Source organism: Larimichthys crocea, chromosome I (assembly GCF_000972845.2).
Source record: "Larimichthys crocea isolate SSNF chromosome I, L_crocea_2.0, whole genome shotgun sequence".
Taxonomy (NCBI): Eukaryota; Metazoa; Chordata; class Actinopteri; family Sciaenidae; genus Larimichthys; species Larimichthys crocea.
The window spans coordinates 10,438,943-10,463,501 of NC_040011.1; the positions used below are offsets into that span (position 1 = coordinate 10,438,943).

Sequence of the window (24,559 nt, forward strand, 5' to 3'; positions counted from 1 at the left end):
AATGAGAACAAAGGCAGACCTCATTCCCTCATCAGCGCTGTTGGTTTTAGTTCAGTTTTCTAATTTCAGTACATTTTTTCAACCTCTAGTCCAAAATAGAACAAGTTTGGGAAAAAGAGATGCAATGACTGAGCGACATACATTATAATTAGTATTAAAACAGCAAGGTTTTCATACCAATAATGTTTTTACTGTACAACTGTGCTACTTGACAGATATCATTTAGAATTTTAGACAGGGGAAATTAGCTATAGAGACCAAAACAGTTTTTTGTACCAGGCTGTAAACATGTTTATTTCTGCTGTGAAGTCATTTGAACATAGGGACTTACTCGTTCTGGAGCCAGCCTCAAGTGGACGTTTGAGGAACTGCTTGACTGATCGTTGTGAGTCCAAGAAACTCAACCTTGAGATCAATGTTCAAGAAGTAAAACTCACTCATCTTAAGTTTGTCACCACTATGACTCTCACTGCTCTCACAGAGTAGACGTTTACCGGGTTGAGACCAACAGCTGTTTTTCTGGAATAAATCCTAGTTTGAATTTTGATCTATGCCCCCCCTCTAGTCCTCCTGGGCTTTAGGTATGAAGTACAGGTAACACATATGGTATAAACTATATCCTTAGACTGCCCTGGTCTGCGTGCTATGATTGATTCATTCTTCTCCCGGAAGCCTCTCTAGAGCCGTCACAACCCACAGGGGACATTTCATATTCTCAATGTGCAGGTTTTAGTTGAGCTCTAACGCTTTTATCCATAACCTTAATACTCCATACTGTACTGCAAAGCATCACTGAGGGCTGCTCAGGGTACTGTGGGTGGTGGCATTAAAAATGTATGAGGCATGGCTCAGTCCCTTCGGTATCTATGTATGTTGTCCAAGAAACTACGGGAGCTATCGCTGCCTCATTTATTGTTTTTAATATTTATAGTAAGTAATACATGAGCCTGTTCTGACTAATGGAGTTTTGCAAAGCTACAACTAACGAGTGTTTTCCAGATTAATGATAATTATTGCTCATTTTAAAAATGACAAACGGCCACCACAAGTTTCCAGAGGCCATAAAACTTAAACGTCTACTAAATACAGACGTTATATTTTTGTGATCAATACTCAAAGTGCTGCTTTAATAAAATGACCATTCATTTATTTCATCAGTCTTTCAATCATCAAATTGTTTTAGCAGTTGTTTTAATTCCTTGTACTTGGAAACCAATGCTGAATATTCCAGTAACCCGACCTAGCATCTAAATCTATATTTTCAGCTTAAGGTCATGAATGGCGCTGCACTGATCCAGTTTTATAGCTTAATTTATAGAAACACTTCCTGTAGGTCAGAGTTATTCCTGTATGGATCAATACAAGGACTCCTGATTGTGTTTTTTTTTATTTTTTATTACAGTCTATATCTGTTAGAAGCAGGCCTTGGAGAACACACACACACACACACACAGATACACATACTGACTCATGATTGCACATTCGTATACGTAGTCTATGAGAGAGTCTTACTCTCTGATTCATACACACATTATATTTTTATATCTCTTCCTTTCTATTCCTGTCACACACACACACATACACAATGGAAAACTCTCTCACACGAATACAAACACACTCACACACTTACACACACACACAGATCCTAGTCAGCAGTATGTTTCCTGAAGCTGCCGGCCATGCTTGGAGGAAATGTGATCTGACTCATGAAACATTGATGGGAGGATATCTTTAGAAACAGCCCTTCTTCTTCACCTCATCACAACCAAAACCAGACATTTCTTTTCCTGCATTGCACGGCTGATGGGTTAAATGGTAGATGGTGTTCATTTTAGCCTGCAGTGGGAATTTCTTTCCCCTTTTCAGTAGGGCTGACTGTAAAAAACACGTATTTCGAGTGCGTCAGCGCCCGATATTTCTCCCTCACAATCCCATACATCGTTTCCTCACCATCCTTTCTCCTCCCACATTAGCAGAAACGTATTACAGTCGGTTGCTTCATCCAGAAAATCTCTCGAATTTCCGCCCCGTCCGTTTTGAAACGTTTTTTTTCCCCTGCATTTGGTCGGGTTTAATTTGATTTTGAAGAAGCCGAGCAGAGGAGGAGATGTGTCTGGGTAAAATGGCAGTAATGGAATGTACTGCAGTCGCTTTGTGGGTGTGGATAGAAGTGTGTGTGTGTGTGTGTGTGTGTGTGTGTGTGTGTGTGTGTGTGTGTGTGTGTGTGTGTTTGTGTGTGTGTCGTGTGTGTGTGTGGTGTGTGTGTGTGTGTGTGTGTGTGTGTGTGTGTGTGTGTGTGTGAGAGACTATATCTTGAGAGATTATTTTTTTATTTAGATCTGCCAAACTGACAAGAGAGCCGCAGACCTGTCAGTACAGGACATGCTGCACTAACACACTGTCACCTGCCACAAAGAGTCCTGTGTGTGTCTGTGCATATTTCTGTTTACAGAGTTGTCTGCTCGTTGTGTGCATCTGTAAACACTACATTACAGTGTGTAGTTAGGCTTCCTGTGTGTGTGTATGTGTGCATTTCATTTCTGCCTCCGGTTATCCCTCTGCTTATGTAAGTGCCCTGGGCAAATCTCAGGGTTGATTTGGTCTCTGAAGCCTTTTTTTTTTTTTGACGAGGTGTTTGTGTCGTCCTGAAACTGTGTCTGACCTTTCTCCAAACTGGCCTCTTAATGTTTTAACTCTTTAAAAAAAGATGCATCCGTTTTAGCTCAGAAAATATTTGACAGAAATTAATCAACTGATCTCTTTTGGCTTTAAATACATAGATTAACAATTTATTAAAAACAAAATATCATGCATGATGCATGGCAACTTGATCTTTAATCCATCCTACACATGTAATTGTTAACTAAGCGTTAATAGTACCTAAACACAATCCTGATCTTATCTGTCGTTCATTATTAATGTGTATATTGTAGAGTGTATTACACTAAATAATATAGGGATATAAGAAGAAAAGAGACAGATTATGAAAGTATCCAAATAAAAACAAATGAACCCCCTGCCTTCAGCCTCTTGCCAAAGTCACTCCCCAAAACTAAATTTCAAGTGCAATGAGCGCAATGTCATTCTGGCCAAATGACATGATTGGTTGCGATTTTTACCGGCCACAGGCAAGGTTTTCTTTGTGAGTGTTTTTTCCCCAGAGCATTTGATTAATAGACTGCTGTAGGGATGTAAAGAGAATTTAAAGAAAAATACAGTACACCAAAAAAATGCTTTTAAGTTTTGTCACCTTTTAGTGAACTATTCCTCGAGGTTTAGCCCCTCGGTGCAACATTTACATCCGCACAATCCTCGGGTCACTGTGAATACTCGCATCAAGGTTTAACGGCAGCTTTCATGTGGTTCAAAGTTACGTGACTTTTCCTTAATGACCCAGCTTTACATGGATTTACATGAATGCAGCGTTCACTGGCTTACCGTGAGACGGATGTAGCAGATTAGATCCGAATCACGGCAATTTTCAACATCACAGTAAAGAGGAAAAAAAAGGTCAGAACATTTTGTCAGATCTCATTGATGCATTCACAGAAGATCCTGATGCAAGACATATTACGGAGAGAACATGCAGTAATGTAATCACACCGTGCGTCACTATGTCATATATTAATGTAGAGTTAGAATACACAGGTTCAGCTTCTGTTGGAGCTTTTCCATTATTTAAAAAACCCCGGACAATGATTATGATGTTGATCTAATGTAATCAAACCAAGATATGCAGGATACTCTCTGATCTCTTCTCTTTTAAATGCAAGTAAACAGGGAAGGGGATGAAAGGAAAGCGGCCTCTGACGATGATCATGGTATACAACAAGTGATTGGCAGCACTTTTTGAGCATGTGTGTACAAAAAGTGTTTCTTTGTGTGTGTGTGTGTCTTTTGTCCACTGCTGGAAAATTGTCAGCTTTTCCATTCGGCTTATGCACTTATCGAGTTTGATAGCACAAAATTGTTCCTGCCATCTCAAACATCAATAGAATGCTTTTTGGCGACAGAATAAAAGGGATAGTTTCTTTCCAGACTCACTATTTGGCACTGCCATCAACAGTAACAAAGGGAGAAGCATGTAGGAGGCAGAGACACCAATTTCTCCACAGACGGTGACCTTTCTTTCTCTCCTTGAAGCTCTCGCTCTTTCGCTCTCGCTGTTTGCTGTTGCTCTCTTCACTTCTCATGTACGACTTACAACCGAACGCAGCTACCGTAATTCACACCCACTCTCCGTCGGGTTATTCAAAGTTATTTCGGGAAATGTTGGAAGTCACTAAATGAAGTGAAGTTGACAGGTTGAGGAACAGCGAGTGCAACACAATTGTAGCTGCACAAATAACGCCTTCCACATGCACCACATGTCTCACATGAATTACAGTGTTGGTATATCGAAGGGTTCAAGGAATCCTTTGAACTTCTCCAGCCCTAAATCTTCCTTCAAAGCTTCACTTCTTACATACCAAACATATATGTGGCACATATTAGACATACTGCATGTATTTGCTTGATCCAATGAGCCATCGTGGAGCTTAGCTTAGCACGAAGACTGGAAACGTTTAAGTTGAATTTATTATTCTTGTACAAGAAGGAGCGTTTAGCAGTGCAACACACAAACGGGCTTACAGAGAAAAGGCTCCTCGAGGAGCTCTAACAGTTTGTTCTTATACATTTTTTAAAAAATGGGCTGTCTCGGACACCTCCCTTAATGATACAGATAATATCACAACATTCCTTTTTTTGGTTTACTGCTCAAGAATGAGCACTATAATATATTTCATATCCACGTGATACTCCCCTAGCCTGTCTCTCCTGTCCTTGTACTACTAATTTATAATTGTCTCTCCCTGCCAGCCTCAGTAAATCAGAGGCCAACTAAGGGAAGTATGCGAGACATGGTAAAGACAGGACACACACGCTATCTATATGAGGTAAAACATCTCTATCCGAGTATAATCCTAAGGGGGAAACAGCTAGCCTGGCTCTGTCCAAAGGTAACAATGTCCATCCACTAACACCTCTAAATTATCACTAATTAACACATTTCATACTATTTTCTGGGGACAGCATCTTCCGGTAGAGATGCTCGTAGGCAGAGGGGAGCTGTTTCCCCCTTTGTGCTAAGCTAAGCTCCTCCAAATCCACCACACACACACACACACACACACGAGTGGTATCGATCTTCTCAGCAAGAAAAGCCAATAAGTCTCTTTCTCACAATGTCAGTGTTGTGATTACAAGGTGTGTGTGTGTGTGTGTGTTTGTATGTGTCAGACTTCTGCCAGGTGGAGCTGCGTCTGCTGGCTCACCTCTCCGCTGACCCTGAGCTGCTCCGCATCTTCACCCACCCGCAGGCAGATGTCTTTACCATGTTGGCCTCTCAGTGGTAGGTCACACACACCTACACACACACACCTACACACACACACCTACACACCTACACACACACACTCCCCCTGATCTTCTTGCCAAGGTGAGTGTTGATGCTCCACAGGGTTTCTCTCCATCCCTCTGTCCCCTCTCTCTCTCTCTCTCTCTCTTTTCTAGTCTTCAACCAGCTCCTTTACTTCAAACGCTAATAACCTTGTTGCCATGGCTACCGTGCCTCGTTCGCTCTCTCCCTTTTCCACGGCCAGGACACCCCTGGGCTGGTCGCCCTGGTGATTACACTGTCATGTTTTTTTGAAGCATTTTCTAGCGAGTGCATCTCTCTCTTGCTGACGGTGTGTGTCGGTGTTTACACACAGGTGCATCCTGTCCTTCCAACGCTGTATGACTATGTGTGTGTAACATATGCGATTGTGTGTGTGTGTGTGTGTGTGTGTGTGTGTGTGTGTGTGTGTGTGTGCCCCGGTGTTCTACCTTTGCTCCTGTCATCCATCTCGGTCGTGTGTGTGGCAGAGGGCGGCGTGTTAAACAGATTACCTGGTCACACAAACCACATTAGCAGCTCTGCTGAGACTTTACAGTGCGTCTCTTTCATTATCTCTCTTTCACCTTTAAACAAACGAACTGGTGTCACTGCAGCCTTGCTGGGATTACTCCTCCACGCCTCACTCTCCTCTGTCGCTTTCACTTTTTCCAAGTCTTCTGTCCCTCTGTCCTTTCTTTGGAAATGATTTCTTCCCTCTTAATCCCATTTCCACTCATTTTCCATCACATTTTCTTCCTCTCCCAACGTTTAATTGCTCTCCCATCAGTCATGCCACTGATCTGTCAGCTGCTCTGCTGGGAACCACCTCTAAATATAGATCAGAGGGTATCATCTTTTAGTTACAAGATAAATACCTTGTTACTTTGATATTATTTCTATTTTTCTTCATGAGAAAGAGAATTCTCTTTTGAAGCTGTAGACCTGTAAAAGCAACAAGCCAATTTTTAAAGACAAAAGGTTTGTTTTAGTTCAGAAGTGTGACACACTGATGAAGTAAAACAGCATGCAAGATTATTACCTATCCAGCAGGGGGCAGCAGAAATCCAGTACGGCTTATCAACAGATGTACACTGGAGGGCACTTTGGCACTTCAGGGTCACTCACTGGAGGTTATAGGTTACCCATCGTTTACCTCGACCCGTCATTAACAGAGAAACGCGTCTGTGTCTGGACAAGTGGAGGCATTTTAAGTGTGATTATCGCAAATTTAAAGAATCTTTATCCCGAGGCTACAGGCATCAAAACATCTCTGGAGTCTTGAAGCACACCAGACATGTTTGTAATTTTTCTGTGCATTTGTGTGTGTGTGTGTGTGTGTGTGTGTGTGTGTGTTGACCGCTCTCAACACTGATCAGCAGTGGCAGCTCCCCATCATCCCCCTCCAGTAATGCCACTTTGCAGATGTGTCATCCCACCCGTTCTGATCCCCGGTGCTACCGCTGTCTACAAGTCACATTACATAACCGTCTGTGTCTGTCCGTCCCTGCCTCTGTCTCTGTTCTTTTGGGTAGTCTCGCTGTACTCCGTGTCCTTTTAACCTGCACATCTCACATTGTTTTTCTATTTCTGTTTCCTTCCCCGTCTTCTTTCTTCCTGCAACACTTTTCTGTCTTGTACTTTTTCTGTCTCATACATGCAAACAACTCATCATACTTACACAATTTGAACTGTTCTCTGCTCTCTCTTTGTTTTGTGTGGGATATTCCATCTTAGGGTCATTAATCAGTGTCAAAAATATTACTTCATTTGCATATTTCCCTTAACTTTGGATCGTACCATCAGTTAATTTTCCACACTCTCTATTTTTGTCACTCAGGAAAGGGGTGAGTGAGGGCGAGGTGACTTCTGAGGATCGGGAGCATGCCAAACGTGTTGTCTACTCCGTTGTGTACGGGGCAGGTGAGTGCACACACACACACACACACACACACAGGCTGACTCTCTCAGAGTAAGAGCCGGCAATAATTGGAGATAATTACGATACCGATCCATCAGCCAACCGGACAATCGACCTGTATTGTTTCAAATTGACACAATGAGTGAACAAGTGTCATTTAGCGGTTCATTGTGTGAGGTGGGTAAATGTATTAGCAGAGGAGATCATTCAGAGATAAAACACAGGCAGAGAGAGAGAGGGCCGAGGGAGAGGACAGCGTGATCATTTAACACAAAAATTCCCAGCGATTTTCCACGCTGTTTGCTTCATGTTGCGGATCACATTCCTGATTCCACAGGGCCGACACAGGAATGAGGGGATAGAGGGTGGAGGGGCAGGAGAAGATAAAAATAGAGGGAGGAAGATGAATGTATAATACACCCTTGTGGCCCATAAAGAGACTTGTCAGTGTCACTTGTGACCCATTTCTGGTTCACACACACACACATGTGTGTGCTCGCGTGGATGCACACACATATTGCCCACACATGATCAGGGTGATACAAGTTGGTGGGAGACATGTGGTAGATATCTGAGCTGTGTGTGTGTGTTACAGCATATGGACCCGATGTGTGTTTGTGCATCTGTCTGTATACAGAACGTGACCATGTTTTACCTTTGTGCTTTCACCTGTGTTGAGGTTTTATGGGCAGTCTGCACTCTTCATCAGGTTTTATTGCCAGTGGCCTACTTAAACGCTTCTATAGAGTTTCAGGTTTTTTCCAACAGCTTTCTGCTACAGTCCCTGGGTGAAACAGCCGCTGAGGTGACATGAACTTGACGTGGAAAAGCCTGTAGTCTGGTATAAGAACAATTATTTAACTTTACAGCCTGTTGTCGAAAATGCTGTTTTGCCAGACAGCAAGTGTTGAAAATACAATCAATCATACATAATTAATGAGACAGAAACGTCTGCGTGGCTTCTGTCGGGCACGGAGGGCTCATTATCTTTTAAATACATGTAGAAAATAAATCAAATTTCTCCGTTTAAATGATGATGATGATCAGCTTCGTCTTGCAGCAGGAAGACAAGAACCTTTGGACGGATGAGGACATACGAAGAGTTAAACCGATCTGCTACATTTATTTTAAAAATCAGAAATAAATAAATGCTTGCTCAGTGTCATATCACACTTTGAGAAGCGACTTGTTGGCAGTATTTTATGCATAAAGACTGAAGCACCATATGGCGAGCAGCTCAGTGCAGTGAGAGAGTTTCTCACTCATACAGAGCAGGTTGACTTACATCAAAAGCGAATGATCAGTAGCCTCTAGGTGTGCTGTGCTTGTAGTATGCCGAAGATAGCCGATATGTGAAACCCAACATGATATCTATGTAAGAAATAAATGCACCTTTGTATGTTGTAGTTTAATCAAACACTCACCCTGCCTCTGTGGATTCATCAGTGTCATGTGTTGTGACCCAGATATATCATCAAAACAGGACATTTACTGTTCTACCCAAAGACGACATCATGACAAAACCCGAAAATATGTTTGATTCAGTTAACAGATTAGCAGCGACCCTAAAGCGCATGCTTTGCATCAGAACCTGCATGAAGGGAACTGGGCCAGTGTACATTGAGTACATTCAAAATCTGGTGATACTTTAGCTTGAGTCAAAGTATTTATTTATTTATTTTTACAGAATTCTATTCATTGTCGTCTATTTCTGTTTCTACTATTTGCTCTAACTATAAATAAGTTTTGGATAAGTTTAAAGCTCAGCGTGAGAAAACCAGAGGTACGCACACAAACACACTGATGAATGAGTCTGCTCTAGATAAAACTCAATAAAACCTCAACAGTAATAGCCTGTGGGGTAAATGTGTAAAAGCTATTAGAGGAGGGGTGGGGGTGCATGCAAGGACCATTCACACAACCGGTGCTAAAAAAGCAGAGAAAATATGGAGTGTGTCATATGTTTAAAAAAAAAAAAAGGAGCGGGGAATAGCAAGGGAGCTGTAGGAAATGTAGGCTAAAGGCAAAAAAAAAAAAAAACGGGGGAGGAGAGAGTAATGTGGGGGAAAGGGGAAGAGCGGGAGGGGATGAGGAGCTCCTGATCATCATAGACAGACAGCTCTTCATGGAAGGATGTGTTGCCATGGATACCAAATACTAAGAGGAAGCTTTCTCGGCAAGACAATAATCAGGCCGGGGAGGAGGGGCGCAGCAGCAGCAGTGCTATGGACTCACACACACATATATATATATGTGTGTGTGTGTGTACAAATGGGTCAACAGATAAAAAGGATGAAGAGGTGAGACAGAGGAGAGAAATGATTAATTCATTCGTTATACCTGATTAAACAGATTAGCAACTGAAAAACAGAGAAATGTTACGTAAAGAGGGCAGAGCTAATTGGAGGATTACGCAAGCGGAGATAAAAAAAAAAGGGGGGAAAGGCAACTTTGGTCTCATTCTTTGTCGATGTTACATGAAATATTTCCACGTCAGACTCGGTGGTTTCTGCCTCGACGCGCACAAAAAAAAAAACACATAACCAGCCTGTCTGAGCTTTGGGTGTGACACGTTTCAGTGACACAGAAAGACACAAGCCACACAGACAAACATGCCAACTCAAATGATTTTCCAAAAATGGAACCCATGTTGCCGTCATTTCATTTTTTGTCTTGTTCCTAATACATATACACACACACGCACACACATATATGTCTTTTGTCATTTTATTTGAACTCTCTCTACCTCTCTGGTCATCATACGCCGTGAAAACTGTAAAAAGAATAAAGAACAAACTGTACATCTCTCATCAAACAGGCTTGAAATATGATATCAAACAAAATTACTGACACATGTCACATTGTCAACATCCAAACACGTCAACATTTACATCATACGCAACACAAACAACTGAAATACAACTACCGTTTGTGCCCATAACCGAAGCTGTAGGTCTTCCCTCTGCAGCCACAATGCCACATTCACACGCTCAACCAAACTCCGGTCATGTCACCAACTACTCTCTACATTCAAGGAGCTCTGAATATTTAACTGAACATCATTTTCATCAAGCACCCTCCATCCATGTCACCACTCCTACAAACCTACGTATTACACTTTAATCCCCTTCAGTGACCGTTCCCCAGGATATTAACAAATACTAAAATAAGACGACAGGTATTTATTATTTTTGGAAGAACTAGAGCTCAACCTGTCACCAATTCTAATTTAATCTGTACATGTTTTATCATTATTACCAATAACAATAATGTTTAGCTAATTAAAACAGCTTGAAATTACTTTACTACTTTTACTAATTTACTACTTCTCCCTCACTAGTTCTCATTTTAAAACTGCTTGTAGGAACACAGAGGAACATAAATGTGAACAGCCATCTAGTTTGGATCTCTGCACACACTGCACAGTGTAGATCAGACACCCAACTGAAGTAGAGGAGGACTTAAAACAACACTAAAGTGTGTGTGTGTGTGTGTGTGTGTGTGTGTGTGTGTGTGTGTGTGTGTGTGTGTGTGTGTGTGTGTGTGTTGAACGGTGGTGGTGATTTTTAATCTGCAGAAACTTCTGTCCCCCCTGCTAACCCTCCTACCAGCTCTCGGGGCTGTTTGGCATGATATTACTCATCACCAACAGCTCTCGGGGCTGTTTGGCATGATATTACTCATCACCAACAACACATGAACACACACGCCTCATAGCTCAAACACACACACACACACACACACACACACAGTAACTGCAGCACCCATTAGCTCACCCTCTACACTCCGCCATCGATCTGTTTCTAACCTTATAGCCCAATCCTCTACTCCTGCTACAGGCTGTACGCCTTTAAAACTTCCTGTGAACACATATACGCTGAGCCTTTGTGTTCTTCACTTCATCATCACTACATGCACACACAGCCCTTGCGGTCTTGCAGACCTGATCCTTGCCCCCTCTCTTTTTATCATGTCCTCCTCTATCGTTCACCCTTCTCGAGGCTGTACTTTTTCTCTTCTGTTCTTTTACCCTCTGGTCCAGTCTGCCCTCTGCTCACTCTGCCCCTTTCAACTCTTTTCTCTTCCACTCACCTTGCCTAACACTTCAATCAGTCATGATAGCGGTAGTTTCGCAACATTTAAAATCAGAAAATTGTCATGAAAATTGATGCCACGCTCATATTTGTACAGTAAATACGAACCTAGTGGTTCGCTTAGCGTAATAATTGAAAAGGGGAGAGAGAGCCTGACTGTTAAAAAGATTAAAAAATGAAAAAACTCCGCTAATAAACCCATTAAGTCTCATTTGTGTCCATACAAAAACTGAAGTGCAAGAATGACTAAGCGTGGTGTTACGGGGAATTATGTTCCAGACCATTTCATGGCCAGGGGCAATAACTTCACAGGACGAAAGCCAAGAACGTCTACTCGTTTCGCATACTGCAGATATTTTCATCAACACTTGAATGTGTGGTTTAAGCCACAGTTAATCACCGTGCCTAAAAATCATGCTTAGTCATACTAGTTATGTTATATCTGCTGGTATCGATCAAACTTGTAGCTTCTCTAAGTTAGTGTTCTGTCGTTTGCATCGCAGGTCGTGAGCGTCTGTCAGGGATTCTCGGGGTGAGTGCGGAGCAGGCCAGCCGATTCCAGGACAGCTTCCTCCAGACCTACAGAGAAGTCCAGGCCTTCATTCAGAGGACCGTCCAGAAGTGCCACAACCAAGGTCTGTGCACATTTAAATCCTCAGTGTGACTTACTTCCAGTTTATCTTGAGTCTAAATGTTGGAAGCAAATGGTGCCACGTACTGTATGAAAACTGTTCTGTCCCAGAATTCGATAGCAAAATGTTTATTTATAGGATCGGAGTCACAGTTAAACTATGGGAAATTAAAGGTCAATGTTTACAAGTAGGAGAAGTCAGCAGAACGTACAACAAAATGTGTGTGTGTATATCTGGGTTACGGCCCACTGTGTAGCTTGAATTTCTTAGGTGTACACACACATACGCCCACGCTCTGCATGGATTAATGTGTGTGTGTGTGGCTGAGGAAAAAGATGTGCTTGCATTGGCAGGAAAAAGACAAACTGCCCTAGGTCAATACTTGAGGTGGACGGAGGAGGGTGGGCGGATGAGGGGCTGACAGATCAGATGGGACACTATTTATATTCCGAATGAACTGCCAACACAGCACACCTGAGACTTCAACGCGCTCACACACTGGAATAGTGTAAAGTCTGCACTTTAACCCTCATTGCACACGGTACACGAGCCCACTGTTGACGGGCAGGAGAGGGATGAGGTCAGCCTGCATCAAAACAGATCAGTGTAAACCAATTACACCCCAATCAAATTAGTCGAAATCAGGAGAGAAAGAGCCACTTGTGCCGGGGACTATTAAATGCCCAAACTTTAGCTACTCCCTCAGGCATGGGGAACTAGGTCCTTAGTCATTCTTATCTTGTGTAGCATGCATTGAAAAACAACCTTGTTTTCTAGTAAACATCAAGAATTAGGTCAGGGCATGTAGATGTTTATTCATGCCACAGACACACGAAAACATCCTGACAAACGCTGCCCTAACCAGGTGCTCCCATCACCCACGGCAACCTATCACAAGGGTGACACACCTCGCTCATCGCTTCCCTTTTCCTCCGGTGTCGGCTTCCTAATCGAAGCGACACAATGGACTCACGGTTCACCGTGGAAGCCTTCCCGTTCTCAGGGACGGAGTATTGTTGCGCTAAACAGCCAGCTTTAATTCAGCTCATCACCATGGTGATCCTCCCATCGGAGACTATCTTCCCCGCTCGTCCCACACTCTCCTGTCTGTCTCTCCTCATTTCCATATTCCTGTCTATCTCTCTTTACGAACCTACGTCACCGCTTTCTCTTTTACGTATGTCTCTCCCTCACCCCACACTCCCTCGCGACATAAAATTTTTAAATTCTGATCGATAATATAGTCCTCTGTAATCCATGCTGCCTGGGGGAAGACGTACAGTATCACACCAGACTCGCTGGCTGTGTGAGCTGTCGTGGTGTGATTCAGCACTCAGTACCCGGGCTCCTTGTCCACTCACTTTATAGTTGATTGGTATCCGATACAGCGACATCTTCTTCAGAGCTGCTGGGTACTGGCAGGCTGAGCAGAGATGAGGTGAGCAGTGCAGGCTCAGCTACTGTTTTATTTGTTACCGGAAAGGGCAAAGTGAAGGTGAGGTCAGCACCACAGTGTGGGTGTAGCAGCAGAGAGAGGAAAGCGAGAAACAAGCTGTGGTTGTAATGAAGGAAGAAGAACAGGAATGTAACAAATGAATAAATTACTCAGTAGCCAAAGATGTTTGCCGTCACTCTGTGTTGTTGTTCTTCATGCACATTTCATTCACACTCCTGGGATGAATCCTGTACCTTCACTTGGAAAGACCTCCGGAGATGAAAAGATGCTGAGACAAACAACACGGGGAATCACAGAGATGAAAACCAGCCAAGCCTTTGAAGGCCACAGCAGACATCAGGGAAGCCTAGATCTGCATAGATATGTAAACCACACGCTGGCTCAGATGCACTGTCAGATTGTTCATGCGCACACACACATGCGGATATTTCAACTCTTGTAAGACAGTGGACTGCAATACTACACAGAAAATAACCAACACATCGACTGTCTTTGATTGAAACTTTGATTCAAATAAAGTAAAATCCCAATTTGAGCGTGGAAGGTACGACTTTGGTAGAAAGCTGCATCATCTCTGAGTAAAAAGCTGATTCAGAAAATATATTTTCATGGCTTTTGATTCTCATTTAGTTCATTTCTAATTAGAATCATTAATTTGGTATCAAGAGAAGTTGTTACACGATACTTTTCAGTTCTTTCTATCGCTGCTGCTCATGCTCATTGTGTGTGTGTGTGAAAAACACACACATTCCCGTGTGTTTCATGCTCACACCTGTCCGTCCATGTGATGTGTGGACCGCACATCCCTGTCATCGGGCCCCCGAACAAATGTCACATTCCTGGCAGAGAGGTCACACGCATGTCATGTGTCAATTCACAGCAGTGGAGTAGAAGGTTTTTTGTGTCCATTACTATCTGTTGCGCGCTCATTTCCTATGCATTTATGTTGGCGTGTGTGTGTGTGTGCATGCGAGCGATTGTGTGTGTCATTCAGGTTTCGAGCCCCAGTTGGCTTTCCTCATAGTAAGGGATACTAAAGGGATTTAGCTGCTAAGCCCGCTCCATTGTCCAGCTGGTGGAATGTACTGGTCCACTTTGTGCATGTGTTGTGTGTGTGTGTGTGTGTGTGTGTTGCATACCTGCGTTTGATAATGTGTGTTTGTGTGTAACGTGTGTATCACGTCACCGCACATTCTTGTGTTGCCTTTCCAGTGTGTGTTTGTGCGACTGTACTGGGAATCTGTGTGTTCCTCTCTGCTTTTGTGGGAGAATAATGCGAATACCAGGAATTGTGTGCGTGTGTGTGCGTGTGTGTGTGTGTGTGTGTTACCATAATCACCTATAATGCTGTATCAACAAATGACTTTTCAGGAAACTGTTCTCTTCAAATGGCTCCACAAGCTCGGCGTCTAGTCGTGGATGACTCACCTGACTGAAAAGGAGTGAGACGGTTCAAAAAAAAGCAGCAGAGTGTTTCTTGATTTGTGGGAGTCAGCGTCTGGTGGGGCTGGAGACTACACGTTTAAAAATGAAAATAAACCAAAGGCTGTGGAGTTAGAAAGACGTGAGCTTACAGGGACCTACAGTATAAAGAATGGACAGACCCAGAGTGATGTCACCTGGAGGTTTCCGGGTTTGAAGCTGAAATTGTGCGACGCTGGCCAACGCCATGTTGGATGTACTGCTTCTTTCCACCTCCCGGTTTATTTAAATATCGGCAAAGACGTGATTTTGACAATAAAGAAGAATAAGTGGAATAAAAAGGACAATATCTCACGTTGTTTTTAGGATTATGAATGCACACTGCTGCCCATAAAGTTGGAATAAAATGTTTTTACCACATCCCATGAATGTGACAGTGTGATTTTTTAATTAATTATTAATTAAACCACGTGTGGATAAGTAGGAAAAAAAATAGGAATGTGTCTGAAAACATAATCGACAACAGTGTATATTCATTCGGCTTGTAAGCAAGCCACCAAATACATTATCAGCAAACAGAACTGTGTTAGATCATCACATTTCAAGTTACAGTATGCTCTCTACTTCACAGAGTACTACACCACTGCTGATTTGTGTTTCTGCCATAGCTGCTATATTGAATACTATAAATACTAATTCAAGCTTCGCTGTGCAGGAGGATGAGCCTTCCTTTGAGAACAATTACTCGACTGAGGATGTTCACACCGAGCATAAAATGAATTTGCTTTTCTTTAGGTTATGTGCTCTCCATCATGGGTCGCCGACGGACCCTCCCTAACATCAACTCTCCCAATTGGGGCGTCCGCATGCAGGCTGAGAGGCAGGCTGTCAACTTTGTGGTCCAAGGTCGGTATGCTATGTGCAATATTATACTAGTTTTACTTCCTAGTGTAGCTTGCTAAGCTGTGTGTGATTTTGTTTACGTGTATGTATGTGCAGGTTCTGCTGCTGATCTCTGTAAGATGGCCATGATCCGAATCTTTAACCTGGTCTCTACCTCCAGCTCGCTCTCTGCCAGGTACAACCACTAATCACAGCACCACTGACTGAAGACGCCCATATTACGAGCCACTGCTCCCTTGCTACTTTACTATTTGTATAAATATGATCAGTATTCTTTCATGCCAAAACACATAAACAACATTCACTATTTCTGCAGCCAGCTCAATCTGTAGAGCTGATGAGTTTTCTCAAATGGCTGCAACAACATTCTGCTAGAGTAAACACACTTGAAGCCAATCGCTGAAATATATCGAAAATAGATGCTTATGTTCAGAGAGTGGGATACAAAGTACTGGGGAGGGGGACTTGGCTGAAGCCATTATGGTTACATGTTGATGAAACATCATTAGAGGTAGTAATGGTAGTAATCTAGCAGTAGTTTGTGTGTCATGTCTCTCTGAATGTTTGTAGGCTGATAGCACAGCTCCACGACGAGCTGCTGTACGAAGTGGAGGACTCTCAGGTGGAGCGGTTTGCAGGTAAATTCACTACATCCGATATCATTTCTCAACACTAATGTGCCGTACTCTAAATGGTATGTTGAAGAGTACTGCACATTCTTCTTCCTCGACCACCGACTGTTCAGTTAGAGTTTCAGGTGTGATATGCTCGTAGTGTCTTTAGAGGGCTTTAAACGATGATCATTAATATCCCGTGTGTTCATGTACTTTTTGTGTGCAGCTCTTGTAAAGAGCACCATGGAGTCTCTTCAACACATCGACCACCTCGGAGTGCATCTTAAGGTGAGTATATGCGACCTGTAATTCAAATGATCCAGCGTTGTAATAGTGCCAGTTGTCTGTGTTCAGAGGGTTTCTACACTCGTCAGTCAGTGGATGCAGGGATTCTTTTGTTGCCATGGGACCGAGGTTAATGGAGATGTGAAGGATTAAAACTGTTACAGTGTTATAGCACAAGAAACAGGCACGTGGCTTATTTAATTTTTAGAAAAGTGCTTGAGATTATGCAGATATTTCAAGCATAGATCCATCATTCTCATCTCTTTTCATGATCCTTACCGCTTTTTCAATCAATCAAATATTTAAAAACACAGTCAACAAGCCGCAGGGCAATTATTTTGTGCCTTAAGTATTTACTTTAATCTTCAAACGATAGAGATCTCGTAGAGATTTGAAATCATCCTCGGTTTTGCGGCTGCTCTTCTTTGAGCAACAGTTAGGTGAGAGAAAATCAATGTAGGTCACTGTGAATGACGTTTACACATGTACGCTGACACACTGACACCTTTTCCTTTTCTGATGTGTGTGTGTGTGTGTGTCTGTGTGTGTCTGTGTGTGTGTGTTTCCCAGGTCCCTCTGAAGGTGGCGGTCTCCAGTGGCAAGTCTTGGGGATCCATGTCTGAGCTTCACATCCCTCCATCGTCTCCCTCTTCATCGCTCTCTCTACCTTCGCCTCTGCACTGAATACATTCGCTCCTTTCACGGCCTTCAGACATTTTCTCCGCTCTCATCTCTTTCTACCTCTTCCCAGTTTCTCGTTTCATTTCTCCTTCCCGTAGCCTCTCGGTCGATCTCTCCCTCTCTCTCTCTCTCTCTCTCTTCACTTGTCCTGCATCTACATTGCTATGGAAACCAGGCAGCTGCAGCTCCCTCCAGCTCCCAGTTCTTGCTTTCACTCCATCCGTATCCGGGGGCAACGGCAAGAGCCACAGACTGGATAGCGCCAGTTCTTCTTTTTTTTTCTCTCTTTCTCTCTCTCTCTCTCTCTATCCTGCAAAAAAAAAAAAGATTCCTTGTCCTCCTCCTCTCCTCCTCAGTTTTCACACTCTCTTGTTAAGACCAACGCTGTTTTCTCCGCCTTGTTGCCAAGGTGAAGCTACACATTTGAGAGGCTGCTTGATATTTATTGGTTCGTGCTGGTTGTTAGGATGATTTTTAGACGGTTGTGCTACTGTGTTTCTGAAATCTACTGTAGACGTGTTCTGTATTTATTCTTTTTCATGCTGAATAAAGCTCGCATTAATTCACAAACGTCTGTGACCGGTTCCCACTCGATAAACTCAGCGACTTCTTTCACCCGTTTTAAGTTCCTCCTGCAGATTGTTTTCTGTGTACATTAAGCACTAATCCCTAATTAATACTTTAAGCTCATTTGCAGGTTACATTTAGAGCTTTTTTTTTTAGCTTATAGCAGCATAATAACCTTGGATTTCAACAAATGAATTTTCTAGTGAATGTCTTGAGAGAGAAATTGCTGGGAAAAAGAGCAATTAAGAGTCAGATGTATTTAAAAGATCTTCTGTTATTTTCAGGGACGCTTCCTCCAGCAGCCTTCACCTTTTTGTCGGTTGCATTCAGCTGATTTAAAGCAGATGATCTAATTTTTGCTCAGCGCCTCGCTCTCTCTCTCTCTCCAGCTCATCTTTTATCCGCACACTTGGCTCTAGCCCACTCTCCCCTTTTGTCTTGTCGTGCCTCTGACACACACACACATTCCACAAATGCTCGTACACAAGCGTACACACACACTTAAGAAAAACACTCACAGGCTCTCTTTTTATCCATGCAGCCACCATGAATGCACACACACATACAGTCACCGGCTTCCAGGCACACTGACCGAGATTTTCTTCTTCCTGGCAGCCACACCGAGGCTCTTTTTGCCCCTTTTATACCGTCCTCCAATTAAGACCCTTTAAACCCACAAAATGAGTCTAGGCAGAACCGTATGCCATGTGACATTTTTACAAAGCCTGACCCCCATTACCTATTTGAAATGTCACCTCATGTTGTCTGCTAATTATAGGAGCTGTCACTTTTTAAGCCGGTACAAAGGTGGCATGTGGGATATCCAGCGGATCTGCCAACAGTTCTGTCTTGTCATGTATTTACATTCCTCTACTTTTCTTTTCTTTCTTTTCTTTTTTTAACCAGAAGCAGCCCTTCACTTTGCCTCTTGAACCCCGCTGACAGGAATGTGCTCTCCGTGCGCTGACGTGAGAGCAGCTTTTCTCACCATCGGGTCAGTATGAGCAGTTCAGAGCCGGCGCAGTAGACAGTGTTATGGAAATCTGCCCCTCTATTCTCTCATTGTTCTGTGGTTTAAGGGTGCACGGCCTTCCCCCCTCTGAGAGGAGAGCGTGAGACCGGTATGTGCAAATTCTAGAGGGCACTCTGCACTTTTGGAGTAGGAGTGTTTATAGTAGGTATAACAAATATTAATAAAGCTGTGCTCTTTTGTTTGTGTCCAACACTGTACTAGCTCCAGATTTGCTCCACCCTCTGTTGGAGCGTTGCTGCCTCTTATCTCCTGCTCTGCTCAGTTTTAAAAGATGTGAACGAGGTTATGTTCATTTGGCACGAGTTGCCGCCTTCACTCTAATGACCTGTGCCATTCGCAGGAGCCAAGGCCTGAGGGGTCCCTCTGTTGTCATGGGCAACAGCATGAGCTTCCCCTAGCTGCCATGACGACGGCGGGATGTGTAAGTAGACCCCGCGGCACATATCCTCACGGGCGGACATTCATATCACTTCAAATCTCAAATTATGTATCTCTCGCTCTCTCTCTTTCAAAAAAAAAAAAAAAAAATCTGCTTGCTGTTGCAACATATAAAAGCTTAATGCATCATCATTTTTAATTGATACAATATATGTACATCCATGTTTCAATCATCGTCATAATGCAGGAAATGCCATCTTTACATCTATACAGTGTTCCAGTTGTTGTCAGTATAAAAGAAAGGGTTAATAATCACAATAATAATAATAGTAATCCCGGTGTGGTAATACAGCAGTCTTCCAAAGGAATGGCAGAAAGGGAACTGAAAGCTAATAGACCCCCCCAATTAAAACCAGGTTGTCACTGCAGGCTCACTGAGGTCGGGCAGACCGGTTGTACCAACAGCGTCTTCATCTCGTCCTCCCGGGAATCACTAAATCTGCTCAATCACCACATCATGTTCAAGCTTATTACTGTACATGAGATTCTTGCCCCCCACACCACATCTGTCAATGATTTCAACCCTGCTTTTCCCGCTCTCTCTCTTTTCCAGTAACCTCTCTAACCCAACAGTCCCCAGACACTATTTACTCACTGCTCTACTTTACATGCCTAAGGGCCTCTTTTGTCAAATTCCTCACCGTAGCCAAAGCACCCGTCCGTTCCCTTACAGGTCCCCTAACCCCCCTGGTTTCCAAAGTTCCCTCAGTTGCAATTTAATTCCCCTCCCCACCCCCCGTCTCTGAGTCCATCCATCTCCTCCATCTATCTATCAGTCCCTCTTTCCATTCCTCCATCATGGCCGACTGGTTGACCTGCCTGCCTCCCCACAGTGTGGCTGCATATCAGTCCCCTGCTGTGCTTTGTGCGGGGTCGGTTTCCTGGCAACAGACAACAGCCATGACAGGGCTCCAGGGCAGAGAGAGCCTCTTTGCTTTTTTTTTTTTTGCAGCAGCAGCAGCAGCTCAGCCCAGAGCTGCTAATATTCATAGCCATGGCTGTGGGTTAACAGAGCTGCTGCCGTTGCAGCGTTTCAGGCTCTCTCTGACGACTTGAGAGTTCAAGCAGACAGGCGGTACGAGAAGGGCTGTGTCCGAAACCCATCAGTGTGGGACGGAGACACAGAGGTTAAGATGGCGTGCACTATAGCCCCTGAAAGTGGCAGCCGTTAGTCAGTATGGGATTGTCATGAGGTAATACAGATGAAGACACCTGCACTACTGTAGAATCTCTTTATTAGTGCTGTAAATATCTTTAAAATATATTTTTTTATATATTTTAAATCCACAGTTTCTGTTACAAAAGGAGTAAAAATGACCCCCAGATGCTATTTACAGTAAAATATATTTTACAACTTTACAGTTACTAACTTGCAGATTCCAAAAGAAGAAGAAGAAGAAGAAGAAGAAAGACTTTGAATCTCACTTGTAAGAAAAGTCAACACGGTTTGAGAGTTTGCAATTCTGGCAGCTGCAGCATGTTTTTTAATTGATTCTTTTCAATCATACTAACAGAGTGGTTGGTGGTAGTGGAGTTGCAGTGCATGTCTCAGTGGTACAAGTTAACCGGAAGTCTTTGTGGTTTAGATAAAAGCTCAGTTAAGAGACTTACAGCAGATTGCACTTTCAGAGTGTGGCTACGCTATCTTTTGTTTGTTTTTTTCCTGTCTGCTTGAACTGCTCATTCATTTTAGCACCCATTAATCCCCCCTCTTGTCATTTCCCCCCATTTCCTATTGACATCTGTACAAATATGCAGAGGTACACCTGTGTACTTCGACTTTGAGTTTAAAAACAAAACAAAAAAACGAAAAAAAAACACATCTTTTGTAAAGAAAAATACAAAAAACAGAAACATTTTACAATCAAACACCCCTTCAGGCTTCGATATAATGAGCGGTAATGTCGCAATGCCAAAAAACTGTGACGGCATCACTGCCACTAATTGGTACAGTAAGGGATATAACATCAATGCAGCATTTCATGTATTTAATAAAATCATCCTTGATAGTATGTCATTATTTTGCAATTTTTTTTTCCCCCGTCTGTTTCTTTGTATTTATTGCTTGATTAGATGGCACGTGGGCAGGACTTTTTGCCAAATAAATACGTAACAGGATTGTGTTGAACAAAAAGTAGCCACATAAGGAATAAAAATGCAGCAATCACTGTCACCTTTGGCAAATTTTCACCTCCAAAAATAGCCGTGGGTTTGTTTGTAGTACGAATTATACATCGTGTATCACGTCTTGTATATATGCTTATGATACATACAGTCGATAATACAGGAGAAAGAGAAACTTTATCCATAATCTTCATAGGAAATGTAAAAAATCAAAACTATTTGTACTGTAATAGCAAAACAAGACACAGTTGTGCTACAAGTGCTTATGTGTTCTTGGCACCTGTGGCCTCAGTCCAAAGTGAGTCCTTCTGTATTTGCCACAGTGGAGCAAAATCCTCACCAGAGGTAGAGAGAGAGAGGGAGTCCATGCTGTGGAGCTCTGTTGCTGCGGACCTCCTCCCGCCGCCCCCACCACACCCACGCCACCCACCCCCCACAATTTTTAACTGCCAATGTGGCACATTCCTCCCTCACCCCTCACCCTCCTCGTTAGGTGGAACATTCCAGGCGACAGCCATCTTCTGAGACAAAAGTCAAACTCAGGATTGGTTAAAAACCAGCAAAGATGACAGGTTGCAGTAAATAATACAATAACAATCAGGTAAAGATACGGCTATTTACAATCACACAAGAATGTCTAACATCTAATGTAGTGGTTTTAATCACTTGATGAAAGAACCAATAGCTGCTTTTCACTTCTTCTCTCCACCGCCACTGCTCTTCTCATTCATAAAATGAAAAAAAAAGCAACCAGGAAAGATTAAAAACATAAAAAAAAAATCTTTCAAAGACCTAAAATGTTGGCAGTTTACATTCATGCCTGTGAGTGTTCGTCCCCAAGGCTGTTGAGCATTGACACACACCATCAGAGTAACACAACACACCCACAGGATCTGTACATTTGTGCAGTTTTGAATTATATGCTCCTTCACCACTAGATAAACTGATCATGACAAATACTGATATTTTTTATTTTACCGTGGCCAGAACTTCATGCAGCCATGTTTTAGGATTTAAAGTTGAAACTTTGCCTTCAGTAGCCTCAGTTTGGGCCTCCGTGTCTGCCATCAGAGAGCATGAGATGATCTTTTTTATTTTGTTTTTGGGTTCTAAAGCAGTCTAAACTAAAAGAACCGTCTCCGGATAGAGAGACGGCCTTTATGCAGCATACCTTCTCAAACCTCAACCAATAGGACAGCACACTCGCACTTAAACAAATCACAGAAAACCAAATAATAATAAAAAAAAAAAGTGTGAGATTGTTTTTGGATTGTACATCAGCAGAACATTTTCAGGGGGATGGTTTGTAACTCGATTTACACTCTGGTAGAAGTTGCATACAGTTTTTTAATCACTACATTCTAACATTAAGTATGCGCTACCAGTTTTAAATGGGAGGTGAGACTTCACAGGGCATAGCATTCACATGAAGTAGAAAACAGACATTGCTCAGACTTGAAATAAATGCATTCTAGTCAGTGCACTTCATCTTTACAATTCAAAAAAATCCCCATTTAATTACCTTAAGCCATGCAGTCCACGAGATATTTGAATTCCAGCGTTTGATTCCAGTGCATAAGGCCTTAGCAAAGGCGGTTTGAATGATATTACCTTTGTTCAGAATATGTACCAGTGTGGATAATCGTCTCCCAAAAATACATGGAGTGTTATTTTAAATTTCGTCAGGCATAAAACTGAGATTGGCAGCAGCAGAAATGGCTCAGAATTGACAGACTTCACATTCTTCCACAAGATCCAGACCACAGTTTATTTGACAAACCACCTCAACAAAGCCCACTTCTCCACTCTCAACCTTCGGACCTCACCCAAGCCTTAAAGATTAAAGAAATTGGTTGAGTCATACAGTAAGGACCGAAACAACACCGGCAGCGATAACTAACAAAAGTTATCGTTAACGCTGCCGTGGTGTTTCCGTGAGGAAATCTAAAGCTTCAGCACCACTGACACCGACATTTCACAACTCTGCTCTCAGATTTTAAGTAAATTTGTGATGATTTTCTAAGTCTGCATGGACACAAACTGGGAAGATTTTCATATCTAGTGTTCACACTGCAGTTGCATCCTGTTACCTAATTTCCTGCTCAGCTTAGTAGGACATTTGTAAGTACTGTATGAAGGTCAGTGGTAGCTGTTGCCCCAGAAACGTCACAAAACACAGCCCGGCCCTTTTTTCTTTTTCTTTTTTTTTTTTGACTCTCCAGCAACAACCAAGTTCAAAGCAGATGCATCAAAAGTGGTGTGAGGCACCCTCCACATGTTGGCCCGATGAAACATCTGGTGCATCTTTTATTTAATTTTTTTTGAAACAATACTGTGTTTGATGCTTTCAGTGCATTTGTGCCTTGCTTTTGGACTTTGTAGAAACCTTAGATTGGCTCCAATTTAAAAAAAAGACATACAAAGAACTCAGTAGCTGAAGCCTCCTTTAGTCGTGGCTTGAACAAACGGAGGGAAGGGGAAGAAGCTTTAGTTTCACGGGACCTGACATACATACTGTAGGCGTCTCAACGGCTTGGTCAAAAATCTCTTGTCCATTGTGGGGGTTATTTATTTATGTACATCCCTAAATGAAAAATACATATATATATTGCGGAAAGTATAATCCAAACTTAGATGCAAAAGAAATCTGTATGTACTGTATATTTTTAGGAATTTAGCTAACACAATTGGAGGCTTGTTGTGGGGTTTGAGGACACTTTTAACAGGAAACAGATTATCTGTGTCACCTGGAACAAAGTTTAAACATTTGACTGTCACTGCAAACTATCTCACTGCCTGTGTTTCCGTTATTTGCATATGATAATCTTGGCAAAGGACTTGACGGATGAAAGATATTTTAACTTGTTGCTCATTAAAGAGGCACAAGATCGTGCACTAAGGGAATACATTTTTTCTTTTACATGGTTTTGTCGAATGCCCGTTGATGATCTGCAAAGAGTTTTGGGAAACCTT

The 24,559-nt window shown here is 42.6% G+C and overlaps 1 protein-coding gene across 11 annotated transcripts in view; it reads left to right on the top strand.

The window, feature by feature from the left end:
* Positions 1-24,559, top strand: part of poln (polymerase (DNA directed) nu) — a 63,222-nt gene that overhangs the window by 37,313 nt on the left and 1,350 nt on the right. For 2 of the 11 annotated variants that reach the window (XM_019271597.2, XM_027277346.1), the window contains exons 21-28: positions 5,281-5,392; positions 7,257-7,339; positions 11,935-12,066; positions 15,737-15,847; positions 15,941-16,019; positions 16,415-16,482; positions 16,685-16,746; positions 17,314-23,999. In XM_019271597.2, coding sequence (XP_019127142.2) covers positions 5,281-5,392; positions 7,257-7,339; positions 11,935-12,066; positions 15,737-15,847; positions 15,941-16,019; positions 16,415-16,482; positions 16,685-16,746; positions 17,314-17,427 — 761 coding nt within the window. In that variant the 3' untranslated portion in view covers positions 17,428-23,999. Of the gene's footprint in view, positions 1-5,280; positions 5,393-7,256; positions 7,340-11,934; positions 12,067-15,736; positions 15,848-15,940; positions 16,020-16,382; positions 16,483-16,684; positions 16,747-17,313; positions 24,000-24,559 lie in introns of those variants that run through there. The other 9 variants (XR_003462221.1, XR_003462223.1, XR_003462224.1 and 6 more) reach the window with 9 other exon arrangements.